General features: G+C 40.3%; 1 protein-coding gene across 1 annotated transcript in view; it reads right to left on the minus strand.

Moving 5' to 3' along the window:
• The window catches only part of KDM5A (lysine demethylase 5A), a 77,745-nt gene that overhangs the window by 29,133 nt on the left and 35,199 nt on the right, over positions 1-13,413 (minus strand). Inside the window, exons 13-18 of the mRNA XM_007469469.1 lie at positions 13,034-13,153; positions 9,492-9,686; positions 3,544-3,725; positions 3,032-3,156; positions 2,474-2,624; positions 1,033-1,147 (exon numbers count right to left, since the gene is read on the minus strand). Coding sequence (XP_007469531.1) covers positions 1,033-1,147; positions 2,474-2,624; positions 3,032-3,156; positions 3,544-3,725; positions 9,492-9,686; positions 13,034-13,153 — 888 coding nt within the window. The remainder of the gene's footprint in view (positions 1-1,032; positions 1,148-2,473; positions 2,625-3,031; positions 3,157-3,543; positions 3,726-9,491; positions 9,687-13,033; positions 13,154-13,413) is intronic.

Raw genomic sequence — 13,413 nt, forward strand, 5'->3', positions numbered from 1 at the left:
CGGTTCAGAGCCTAACTGAAGCAGTGGAGGTGATGACTAGTTCACTCTGGGAGACGTTTTGGAAATAATACAATAGGAACACCTGTTTAGGAGACGGAATGTGGTGCATAAGGGAAACAAAGGAATCAAGAATTTTGATTCATTAGAAGGCTTTTAAGATGTCTTTTAGTCTGCCAAAGGCAAATGCAGAGTATGCAACTGGATGTACGAGTCTGCAGAAAAGAAGAAAGGCAGAGCTGGGAATCAGCTGGACATAGGTGATATTTAACGTCACCAAAGAAGATATTAAAGAAAGGACCAAGACTCCCAATATACTCCAAACTTAGAAGCCAAGCCAAGGAGAAATCAAAAATCTTCCCTAAAGAGAAGGAACTGTGAATTGTAAATCTAAGAAAACCAGAGAGCATGGTGTCAGATGTTTAGAAAAGAAAAGTCTCTCAGGAAGGAAAGCATGGTCAACCAGCAAAACGCTCTTATGACACGGGGTTAAGACAACACAACTGATACTGGATTTCACGGTTGATAATCTTGGTAAAAACCATTTTAGATACACAGCCATCGCCAAATCACAAAAACACACCACAAACTATCAAAAGATTACTAACTATGCAGATTCATGTATTTGACACTTTTGAGATTTTACATATTCATTAAACCATGAGGGCCCTGGTAATTTCAGAGTTCTGCATTTTTAAAAGTTCATGAACTAGTAATCACTGATACATTCAGATTCCTTTAACTAACATTTTACATTTCAATTACATCTAAGTTAAATGGAGGTTCTGGCTTAAAATTAATATAGAAAAAAATATTCTAAACTAACCTTAGTTCCAGAATTTTAAAGGGAGAATCAAAGACTAAGAATGAAGCCAAGAGTTCTTATTGCCTACTAAAAAACCTTAAATAGCAGTACTTATTTGAGAAAAGAAACAAACAGAACAAAAAAACGAATCTAGACACACTGTTCTCTTTACCCAAAACAGGAGCCCATACTACAAAGGATATTACCCAAAAAAGAATGTGATACTCCACCTTTACTTGTCGAGCTTGGCTGATGACACATGGAAGACTAAAAAGCTGTTGGACAAAGGCCTTCAACTCTTCCACTGTCAGTTTGGTCCGAGTCCTCCCACTATCTGGGCTCTGCCTGATGTGAAATAATATTGAGACGTAAGTAAGAAAAATTCACAGTCATTCCCACATCAAAGGGGTTTCTAGTCTCTTTAGAATTCTAACCCAAGAAATCCCAGAATACTAGTGTTTGAGGTATTTCACTGCAATGGTGATCACTTCCAAATTAAGTGTTTAGCTCTTCAGGTGATGACTCAAAGATTCAACTCTCCAAGTTACAGTTCCTCCAATCTCACAAGTATTAAACATTTCAAACATTTAATAAATTCCTCACAGTAAAATGTTAAGTTCACGGATAAAACTAAATCTTCTACCTCAAGAAACTTAAGATATAGAACAAAGACCTTTAAAACCTGGCTTAGGAGACTATAAACCCTCAGAAACTGATCGAAAACTATGTCAGTATGTGCATTTTTCTAAGAAAAGGGTCTCTAAGCTTTCGCCAGATCCTCCATGGGGGTCAGTGACCCAATGACAGGTGAAGAGTCACTGATCAATGTTGCTAAGAAAAGTTCTCTGATAAAACAGAATATAAAAAAACATATAAAGTAATTAGAGACCCAATGTGAACTGCTATAGAAAAAGGCATTCAGATACGAGAAACGTGTTGGCATTACTAAGAAACAATACCACAGGGAATTAAACACACGTGAATTACATGAGATTAAGGGCACATACTTCCAGCTCTGTAACAACAGCCTCCCCGGCACCCAGGTTACTCTTTGCTGCCACCTGCCTTCAGCCTGTAGTATCGTTTATTTACAAATGCTTAGTACACACCTACGCTGTGCCAGACACGCTTCAAAGCACAGCAATAAGAAAAAGGATGAAAGTCCCCAACATTCTGTTCCAGCATTACCTTCTAGTGGGGTTGGGAGAGGAAGAAGGAGATAAGATAATAAATAAGTAAATTCGTCTATCAGGAGATGACAGGGACAGGAGAAAAACAAAGCAGGAAAGAAGAATAAAAGGCTGCAATTTTACAGAGGTTATCAGAGAAGGCCTCTCCAAGAATGCAACGTCTGTAAAAGACATGAAAGAAGTGAGGGAATAAGCCACCTGGGTATCAGGGGAAGAGAACTCCAAGCAGAGCCAAGAGCAAGCGTGAAGGCCCTAAGCAGGAAGACACTGGTGTATATGAAGAACAGAGGGAGAGGGTTCAGGGTGGAGCAAGAAAAGAAGGGAGACCAGGAGACATGGTTAGGGCATTACTGGGGGAGGGAAAACACGGCCTCAAAAGACAGGGCAGGGCCTCACAGGCCAGTTAAGACTTTGCCTTTATTCTGGTCAAAACAAAACAAAACAGAAAACCACTGGAGAACTCAGCTCTTCTTAGTCTTACCTGTGCTTCTGCTTCTTGCTCAGAAGCAGCTGAGCCACAGAAGCACATGTCTCAGCTTCTTTTACAGCATCCCTGAGTTTTCGAAAGAGATCATTTTCTGGATATTTCCTATCCTCAGCATCTTCCAGCATTACTCGTAATTCAATCAAATCTGTAAAAATAAATTAAAAGCCATGCACTATGACCACAGAAAATAAAAAACCATTCACCAACCAATTAGCAGAAACACACCACAGCTGTGAAAATCTCACCACTACAATAAAAGCTTATGACCAGGTGCTCGTTTCTAATCCTTATAGACAATTTCTCTTTCTCAATAAGCCTTTAATGTTAGTCCACTGCTAACAATGGGGCTCCCAAAAATATATGATACATCGACTGCAAGTTAGCTATTTGTCCCATTTCTCAAACAGGAAATTAATTCTGTAGTGAACCAACCCATTAGTCTCAAATCTCATATGAAGCCTAGGATTTTTCCTTCCTGGAGGAAAACAAAACAACGCCTCTTTCAAAGTGACAACCATTTCAGTGTATGCTTAAAAAAGGAAGAAACTTAACCTTTCTTGTGGTTGAAGTTGGCAGATAATGCTTCTGTAACACGACTGACCCAAGTGTCATAGGACTGTGCCCTGACTTTCACACCATACAGCAGAGAAGGGAGGTCCTCTAATGGGTAGCGATATCTAAAAAAAAAAAAAAAACACCACACAAGAGAATAAAAACTTCCAAAAACCAACAACTTGAAAATAAATTAAAATTGACATACAATCAACTTAAGGAAAGTAAAATGGCCAGGGGAACGGGGTTTTGGTATATACATAAAGAGAAAATCTAAGAAGCCCACAGAGTTTTAATTCAGGGAGAGACAGGGAACATGTGAAATCAACCTGATAAAACAACTAACTTTAGGTGCCAAGTTTAGGGCCAACTTTAATGGGCTGGTCCTCAAGCAAGGAGGCAAACAGACAAGAGGTTACCAGTGCAAACACAGGGAAGGGCTTTACAAAGGACAGCACTGACATTAATTTTAAAAGACGGTAACAGAAGTTTTACAAGAAACTTCTGGATACCTAAGACATTTTTTCTGCATGGGGCAGGGGCACAGATCAGTTGGATGGTAGAGACACACAAGCCGCTCAGGATTACAGGAACACGTGAGAGCAGAGAGAAAGCAGGTGGTTCTGCATGCTGAACACTGCCGCTCATCATCGGGAACAAGTTCAAACACTTCTTCTTCCGACATCAGGACACCCTGAAATACAGCTGATGTCACTACATCAAGTCTTTCCAGTCTTTCTAGCAACAGAGAACTTAAGTTATTAAATTTTTTTCTACTCTGACAATATAAACATGGGAGGTACAATGGCACATCAGCAAAATACTTTCTAAAAACACCACCGATTTTTTTTTTTATGAGCAAGACTAAACCCTGGTGTCTAAGAATGCACATGTGACTGAGGAAACATTTTTAAATGCAAGAAATGATTACTACAAATGTTAAAAGTCATTTTTTGAGGGAAGGAAAGGAACCTATAATTGGGAGGTACTTTGAAGATGGCTGACAGATTTTTTTTTTGCACAGTAAGCCAGTATTTTTTTATTTACTAGTATTATTTTCTAATATATTTTGCCCTAAAGGCCTTTTTGTATATACAATTTTTAAAGGTTACACTCTATTTATAGTTATTACAAAATATTGGCTAGCTGATAAAAGTTCTATTTCCTGACCATACTGTGATGACAACAAAGTTTACTACATAATAATTCACGAAGTTCTGTTTGTCTTACGTGGTTTTGCTTCCTATATAAAATAAGAAAAAGATCAATCGAAAATAAAAATTACTGTCCCCAGGGACAATATACCCTTGAACCAGAAATATTAGTAATCTATAATCTAAAAATAACACTGATCAAACATATGCAAGGATAAAGAAATGTAAAATTAAACTATGCAAATCTAAATATAATCTACTTCAAAAAGGCATCGAAAAGAAAGCTAATCTTTTTTAACAAATTTTATTCTTTTTTTTTTTTCCTTGGTCGCCCTACTGCAGCTTGCAGGATCTTAGTTCCCCGACCAGGGATTGAACCCTGGGCCCTCAGCAGTGAGAGTGCGAAGTCCTACCACTGGACCACCAGGGAATTCCCAAGAAAGTTAATCTTTTATATATTCAATATCCTGTGATAAACCATAATGGAAAAAAGTATATATGTGAAACTGAATCACTCTGCCATATAGCAGAAATTAACAACATTGTAAATCAACTCTATGTCAATAAAAAAATATCAAAGTTGAAAAAAAAAAGCTTATCAAATTCAGCATGCCACTTTAAGAAAGTAAAGGCACTTGAAGTGCATTTAAAAAGACTTCCATTTAATAGACAAGGGGGTTCCGTTTACAGTTTCTACTTACTTGAGCAAGGTATTTACACACCAGTAAATAAAGAAGTAAATCTGGGGGAAGGTAAGTGCTGTGTATTATATCCCTTCCAACTTAGAGATTAACAAATACCAGCATATTAACAGATCAGAGAAGTTTTACAGTAAAGAATTCCAGTCATTGTGCTTCCCTGGTGGCACGGTGGTTGAGAGTCCGCCTGCCGATGCAGGGGACACGGGTTCGTGCCCTGGTCTGGGAAGATCCCACATGCCGCGGAGCAGCTGGGCCCATGAGCCATGGCCGCTGAGCCTGTGCGTCCGGAGCCTGTGCTCCGCAATGGGAGAGGCCGCAACAGTGAGAGGCCCGCGTACCGCAAAATAACAAAAAACAAACAAACAAAAACCTATAGTTAACATTATACTTAATGAGAAGCTTTCCCACTAACATCAGGTACAAGGCAAGGACGTCCTCTCCCACCACTCCTTTTTAACATCGTTCTGGAAGTCTTAGCTAAGCAATAAGACAAGAAAAGGAAATAAAAGCTATACAGATTGGGAAGAAAGAAACAAAACCATCTTTGTTCACAGATGACAAAATCATCTATGTAGAAAGTCTGAAAGTATCAACAAAAACACTCTTAAACAATTATAGCTAGGTTACAGGATAAAGGTTAATATATAAAAGTCAATTTCTGGGCTTCCCTGGTGGCACAGTGGTTGAGAGTCCGCCTGCCGATGCAGGGGATATGGGGTTCGTGCCCCGGTCTGGGAAGATCCCATATGCTGCGGAGCGGCTGAGCCCGTGAGCCATGGCCGGTGAGCCTGTGCGTCCGGAGCCTGTGCTCCACAACAGGAGAGGCCACAGCAGTGAGAGGCCCATGTACCGCAAAAATAAAAAAAAGTCAATTTATTTCCTATATACCAGCAATGAACAAGTGGAATGTGAAATTAAAAACATAATGCCATTTACATTAGCACCCCTAAAAATGAAATACAGTTGACCCTTGGACAACACAGGTTTGAACTCTGTGGATCCACTTACATTCGGATTTTTTTTCAATAGTAAATACTACAGTACTGTACAGTCTGTGGTTGGCTAAATCTACAGATGCAGAACCATGTGTGCAAAAGAACAGCGTATACAGAGGGCTGACCATAAATTTTTTTAAGTAATTTTATTTTATTTATTTATCTTTTGGCTGCATTGGGTCTTCGTCGCTGTGTGTGGAATTTCTCTCTAGTTGCGGCAAGTGGGGGCCACTCTTTGTTGCAGTGCGTGGGCTTCTCACTGAGGTGGCTTCTCTTGTTGTGGAGCATAGGCTCTAGGCATGCAGACTTCAGTAGCTGCAGCACGTGGGCTCAGTAGTTGCAACATGCGGGCCCTAGAGTGCGCAGGCTTCAGTAGTTGTGGCTCACGGTCTCAGTAGTTGTGGCTCGCAGGCTCTAGGGTGTGCGGGCTTTGGTAGTTGTGGCGTGTGGGCTCAGTAGTTGTGCCTTGCAGGCTCTAGGGTGTGTGGGCTTCAGTAGTTGTGGCGCAAAGGCTTAGCTGCTCTGCAGCATGTGGGATCTTCCCCGGACGAGGGCTCAAACCCATGTCCCCGCATTGGCAGGCAGATTCTTAACCACTGTGCCACCAGGGAAGGCCCTGACTATAAATTCTATGTGGATTTTCAATTCAGTGGAGGGTTGCCACCCCTAACCCCCACATTGTTCAAGGTTTAACTGTACTAAGGTATTGACCAAAATATGTACAAGGAAGAAAACTACAAAACTAATGAATGAAATCAAAGAACTAAGTAAATGGAGAGATATTCCACGTTCACAGATAGAGAAACTCAATACTGTCAAGATGTCACTTATTCCCAACTTCAATCTGAAGATTCAGTGCAACCGCAATAATCAAAATTCCAGCAGGAGTTATTTTACGGATATCGACCAACTAATTCTAAAATGTATACAGAAAAAGGCAAAAGACCCACAACATCCAAGTCAACACTGAAGCAGAACAAAGTTGCAGGACTGACACTACTGAACTTCAAGACTTACTATAAACACTACAGTAGTAACCAAGACAATGTGGTGGTATTAACGAAAAAATAGACAAATAAATCAATGGAACAGAATAGAGAGCCCACAAACAGTTGAAAGATTACGTCCACACAATAACCTGCACACACGTTTACAGCAGCTTTATTCATATCACCAAAACGTGGAGGCAATCGATGTCCTTCAGTAGGTGAATGGTTAAATAAACCACCCAGACAACGAATTATTATTCAGTGCCAAAAGGAAATGAGGTATTGAGCCATGAAAAGACACAGAAGAACCTTAAACACATATTACTAAGTGAAAGAAGGCATTCAGAAAAGGAGACATACTGTATGATTTCAACTATATGACAATCTGGAAAAGGCAAAACTATAGATAGTGAAAAGATCAGTGTTTGCCAGGGGTTTGGGGGGCAGAGAAGATAAACAGGGAAGTGAAAATACTCTGTATGTTACCTTGATGATGGATACATGTCATTATATATTCATCCAAAGCCATAAAATGCACAACACTAAGAGTGAACCATAATATAAACTATGGATTTGGGGTGATTATGATGCGTCAATGTAGGTTCATCAATTATAAAAAACGTCCCTCTCTGGTGGGGGATACTGGTAACACAGGAGGCTGTGCATGGGTGGGGCAGGGGATAAATGGGAACTCTCTGGACCTTCTCTCACCTTGCTATGAACTTAAAACACTCTAAAAAAAAAAGTCTTGTTAAAATAAATAATAAAATACAAAACGTTAATAAAAAAACATGATCAGGGCTTTCCTGGTGGTACAGTGGTTAAGAATCTGCCTGCCAGTGCAGGGGACACGGGTTCGAGCCCTGGCCCAGGAGGATCCCACATGCTGCGGAGCAACTAGGCCTGTGTGCCACAACTACAGAGCCTGAGCTCTAGAGCCCGCGAAACACAACTACCGAGCCCACGTGCCACAACTATTGAGCCTGTGCTCTAGAGCCTGCAAGCCACAACTACTGAGCCCACGTGACACAACTACTGAAGCTTGCACGCCTGGAGCCCGTGCTCCACATCAGGAGAGGCCATGACAGTGAGACGCCCTCGCACTGCAACGAAGAGTGGCCCCCGCTCACCGCAACTAGAGAAAGCCTGCGCACAGCACTGAAGACCCAACACAGACAAAAATAAATAAATAATTTATTTAAAACAAATAAATAAATGAACATAATCAAAACAAAGCTTTAAGAATACAGGTATAAAGTGAGAATAGTAACTATCAGGCATATATTAACATAGCCCCAAAATGTAAAAAAAAAAATGTTTTAAGATGCATTTGCATCTTACTCTTTCTTGTTTCTTTCACAGGTAATTCAAGTAAATAGAAAAAGAAAGCTAACCATTTAGCAAATATTCTTATTTCTAAGTCAACTTAAATTCTTAAAAATAACCAGCATTTAAATATTTTGTAATAATAGTATTTATATCATTTCTAAAATGTATAGTTTTATATTTTCTTTTATAAATTTTTTTTCCCCATTTGTGCCAATAAGCAGAGTAGTTAAATTGGATCAGCTTTACTTTTCAGATCCAAATTGCTAGTCCACTGTATTCTTCCTTAGCTTAAACCTATTTTCATTGTCTTAAGGCTCTTCAGGTCTAGGGCTTCCCTGGTGGTGCAGTGGTTAAGAATCTGCCTGCCAATGCAGGGGACACGGGTTTGAGCCCTGGTCCAGGAAGATCCCACATGCCGCGGAGCAACTAAGCCCGTGCTCCACAATTACTGAGCCTGCGCTCTAGAGCCCGCGAGCCACAACTACTGAGCCTACGCACCTAGAGCCCGTGTTCTGCAACAAGAGAAGCCACCGCAATGAGAAGCCCATGCACCACAAGGAAGAGTAGCCACCACTCGCTGCAACTAGAAAAAGCCCGCGCACAGCAACGAAGGGCCAACGCAGCCAAAAATAAATAAATAAATTTAAAAAAAAAAAAAAGAAAGAAAGAAAGTGGACTGTACGAGAGCAGGAGGAAGCACGGTACAAACCCAGTGAGGCTACCTATGTAGGGAGAGTTAGGGAAAATGGGCCTAGATGTGGCTGAAGACATAGATTTTCTCATTTACTATCCATTTCAATATGATCAATATTTAGTTTATTCTAAGCATTCAAAATCCCAACACTGGGTTATTCAGTCCTTCTTATATTCATTAAAAACTTAGAATGCAGGGAAACACAAGACTGATTAACTCTGACAGTCTGCAATCACCAGAAACATAATTTTTATTCAATTACAAAGCTGAGAGAGAAAAAGAATTTGAATTTTCTTGCTTAAATAAGTAATACTATATGTAGGAGATTTTAAAAAATACATACATACGTAAGAAATTCTACCTGATAGGACTGCATTTTTAAAACTCTGGAGATGAAGACATCAAGATTCCTGAAACTTTTTCAACTTAAAGAAACCAAAACGGCAACTACAGAAGTGGGAAATCTTCTCCAAACCAGTAATTTTTGCATTCAACTTCTAGAGGGATCAAAGATGAAAATGGATTCTTTCCACAGGTTTAAATTTTGGTATATCCCGTGAGCAGTACCAACTACAGGAAACGTACTCAGCAAACTCACCATCTGCATAACAGACTCCCTTAACCGTGTCTCCTCTTCAGTCAGGAGCGTCAACTCCTTGCACACCATGGCAGCAAGCCCCACGTCCAAGCATTCCGGATCTGCTGCCATCTTGAAAATTAGTTCCTCGTGCGAGAAGACACAATGGCGCCTCAGCCGACGGTAATGACTGACACACTGACGGCCAATGGGCAACTGAAAACAAGATTCTCAAATTAAATTACTTGCTTATAACACATTCCAGAACAGAACCACTACTTACCCCCCAGATCCTCTCTTTTATTATAAAGAACAGAGAATAACAATGTCCATTTGAACATAAGAGGTAACTGTAAGTGTTAAACCTCTACCGCCCAGCAAGAATTTCAAAGGCCTTCCCACAGGAAATTCCCACAATTTGAGATGCTGAGCTTCTGGCCTAAGCTGATTTTCTACTCATTATGTACCTCAAGAAGTATGAGTTCCTTGATATATAAATGAGGCAGCAAACTCTTTTAGACCAGTCTAGTATGAGACTGCTCTTATAGAAAAAAGAAAAAAAATTTTCAGGCTATCAAGGGATAACTGGACATATTCAGCATTGATGTTTCCACAGAACAAACAACAGATGCTACTATCAATACAAGGTAGGGAGGGAGGGAGGGGAAAAAAGCGCTACTTAAGCAGTTCACATGGACTAACTTTATTTTTTATAAGGACCAAAGCAAAAGACAATTTAGATTTTAGCATCTAGAGATTATTTTTAAAACTACCAGTCTGGCCTAAAGAGAATTCAAAGTGAAACCATGAGATTATATACTTTAATTTTCCTAAGTGAAATAAATCACTAAATGATCACTTTTCATAAATCAACAGCTACACTTTTTAAGATAACTTCTGAAAATCTATCAAGCTTTAAAACAAATTGATACTAGCTATGCTACACAAACTCTCTCTCTCCAGCTTCCTTCCTTCCCTCAAGTGGAAAAACCCGGGTGTCTGAAGTTTTGGTTTGCATTTGAAAACCATAATATAAAAGAGAAAAAATTAGAAAGTGGACCTTTAAGAACACCTTTTAGAGCTCGCCTCCATTCTGAGAAAGGCAAAAGGGAATCACAGGAATCAGAGTTCCAGAGTACAAGACTATCATTATTTCCGGACTCTTCCAAAGAAACAAATCTTTCCCAAGAAAATATACATACTGAGCTTATGATTGGCGACTATCTTGTCTAATAACAATATACAATTCTTTCATTTCTTAATTCTCAGAAATTTTCTCTTTAAACATTTCTCAAATACTTAAAACAAGAGCAAGAAGAAAAACAAAACTGTAGGATTTGCAGTTTTTAATTATTATTGATACAATATACAAGGAAGCCACATAAAGTACAACTGATTGTCCGCTGTGGCTTATAAAAATCAGTACCATCACTTCATTCCAGATATAAAGCTGCTTTTACTTTTCATTTATATCACCCTTCTCTCACAAATATCATCTCACTTGTTTGAGGTTAAGTGAACCTTAGCATCTTTACACAGTAGGTAAAAAAAAATTAGGACCAGTGAAATTAAAAGTGCTGTCCCGGGACTTCCCTGGTGACGAAGTGGTTAAGAATCCACCTGCCAAGGCAGGGGACACGGGTTCAAGCCCTCATCCGGGAAGATCTCACATGTCGTGGAGCAACTAAGCCCGTGCACCACAACTACTGAGCCTGTGCTCTAGAGCCCGCAAGACACGACTACTGAGCCTGTGCACCTAGAGCCCGTGCTCCGCAACAAGAAGCCTGCACACCACAACCAAGAGTAGCCCCCGCTTGCCACAACTAGAGAAAGCCTGCGTGCGGCAACGAAGACCCAACAGAGCCAAAAAAACCCACAAAAAAAAAAAAAAAAACAAGAAGTGCTGCCCCGGCTTCCCTGGTGGCACAGTGGTTGAGAGTCCGCCTGCCGATGCAGGGGACACGGGTTCGTGCCCCGGTCCGGGAAGATCCCACATGCCGCGGAGTGGCTGGGCCCGTGAGCCATGGCCGCTGAGCCTGCGCGTCCGGAGCCTGTGCTCCGCAACGGGAGAGGCCACAACAGTGAGAGGTCCGCGTACCGCAAAAAAAAAAAAAAGTGCTGCCCAAGGGACTTTCCTGGCGGTCCAGTGGTTAGGACTCCATGCTTCCACGGCAGGGGCTGCGGGTTTGATTCCTGGTTGGGGCACTAAGAGCCCACATGCCACGTGGCACAGCCAAAAAAAAAAAGTGCTGTCCAAGATCAAACGTCAATAATAGTGATCACATTAAAGGCAGAAATCATCTCTAACTCATCTCTGAATCACCTCCATTTCCCACCCTACACCCACCTAGCCAAGGAACAAGTAAATCATAAATACATAATACATGTTAGCTGAGGTTTTAAAATAGAGTTCAAGTCCAAGGCAAAGTCCTAACCTCAGTCTTGCTCCTGCTGCTTTCTAACAAGTAAGAAGTTTAGAATTACTAGGTCATATAAGATTGTTCATTATACAATTTCATTCATTAGCCAAGGAAACAATATTGTTAATCATGAAATTTAACAAATTAAGGTGCCCACAGAAAATATAAGATTCAATATTACTAAAAAATATCCCCCCAAATGTTACGAGAGGTGACAAAAAAAAACAGCTTCACTAAAAGAAAAATAGAGTCAAAGAGTGTATGATAGGGCTTCCCTGGTGGCGCAGTGGTTGAGAGTCCGCCTGCTGATGCAGGGGACACAGATTTGTGCCCCAGTCCAGGAAGATCCCACATGCCGCGGAGCGGCTGGCCCGTGAGCCATGGCCGCTGAGCCTGCGCGTCCGGAGCCTGTGCTCCGCGACGGGAGAAGCCACAACAGTGAGAGGCCCACGTACCGCCAAAAAAATAAAAATAAAAAAATATAAGAGTGTATGATAGGTTTGCAGTCTTTTCCCCACCGACATGACGCAAAAATAACTAATTACTTTTTGATATCTACCTCATTTAAAAGCAAAATAGCAATCAATGGTAATACCATTTACACAAAAGTGCAGCCCACAGAGATCTCAATATTATAGCTACCCTTTAAAATAAAATTTTTAAAAAAGAATATAGAAAACATAAAATAGCAGGAAGAATAAAATCACCTAATTATCAGAAGGAAAAAAATAAAGGAATATTTTAAGATAAAAATCAGAACTGGATATTTTAAGATAAAAATCAGAGCTAGATATTTGTAAACGTGGTACAATTAATTCTTGAAAAGATGTGGTCACCCTTCTAAAATCCAAAAGCACTCAGAGAAAGCAAAGACTAGAGGAATTACATTCTCAGAAAAAGATTCAGAAAACATCAACTGCCCATTTAAAATTCAAATAAAATGAGAAAGTAGCAAATGAGAAGTAACGAACTATAAAATCTTCCAAATAAAAACTACCTGGAACTCTGTAAATGGCAACAGACATTCGAGTTTCCACTGAAATATCCATGGGCCCTCCCCTCCCCAGCTAACCAAGCACAGCAATTAAGATGCATTTTCCAGGGCTGTTAGTAGACACAACAGCTACTTGCTATCGAACAGACCCAGTCAGCAGTACAGAAGTTCACAGCCTCAGCGAAGTTGTAGCCTTGATTGAATCCAGAGTGATAGGCCCGAGGAAATGTCACAACAAACTCGCCAGCACACTGATTCGTCCTATACACCTAAATGCAAATTGGGAACAGGGTACAAAAACAAAACAGAAGAAAAACAACAGAAAAGGGAGACATTTTATGTCAGTTTCAGAAGCATTTTTCAAACTTTAAAACAATAAAGCATTAACCTACACAGACCAAAAAACAGTATCAGGCTTGAAGAAGCAGTCAGTTTCACCTTAAAATAGTCACTATAAATTATAGTAATTCATGGGCTTCCCTGGTGGCGCAGTGCTTGAGAGTCCGCCTGCCGATGCAGGAGACGCGGG

Source organism: Lipotes vexillifer, unplaced genomic scaffold (genome assembly GCF_000442215.2).
Source record: "Lipotes vexillifer unplaced genomic scaffold, Lipotes_vexillifer_v1.1 scaffold395, whole genome shotgun sequence".
NCBI classification, from domain to species: domain Eukaryota; kingdom Metazoa; phylum Chordata; class Mammalia; order Artiodactyla; family Lipotidae; genus Lipotes; species Lipotes vexillifer.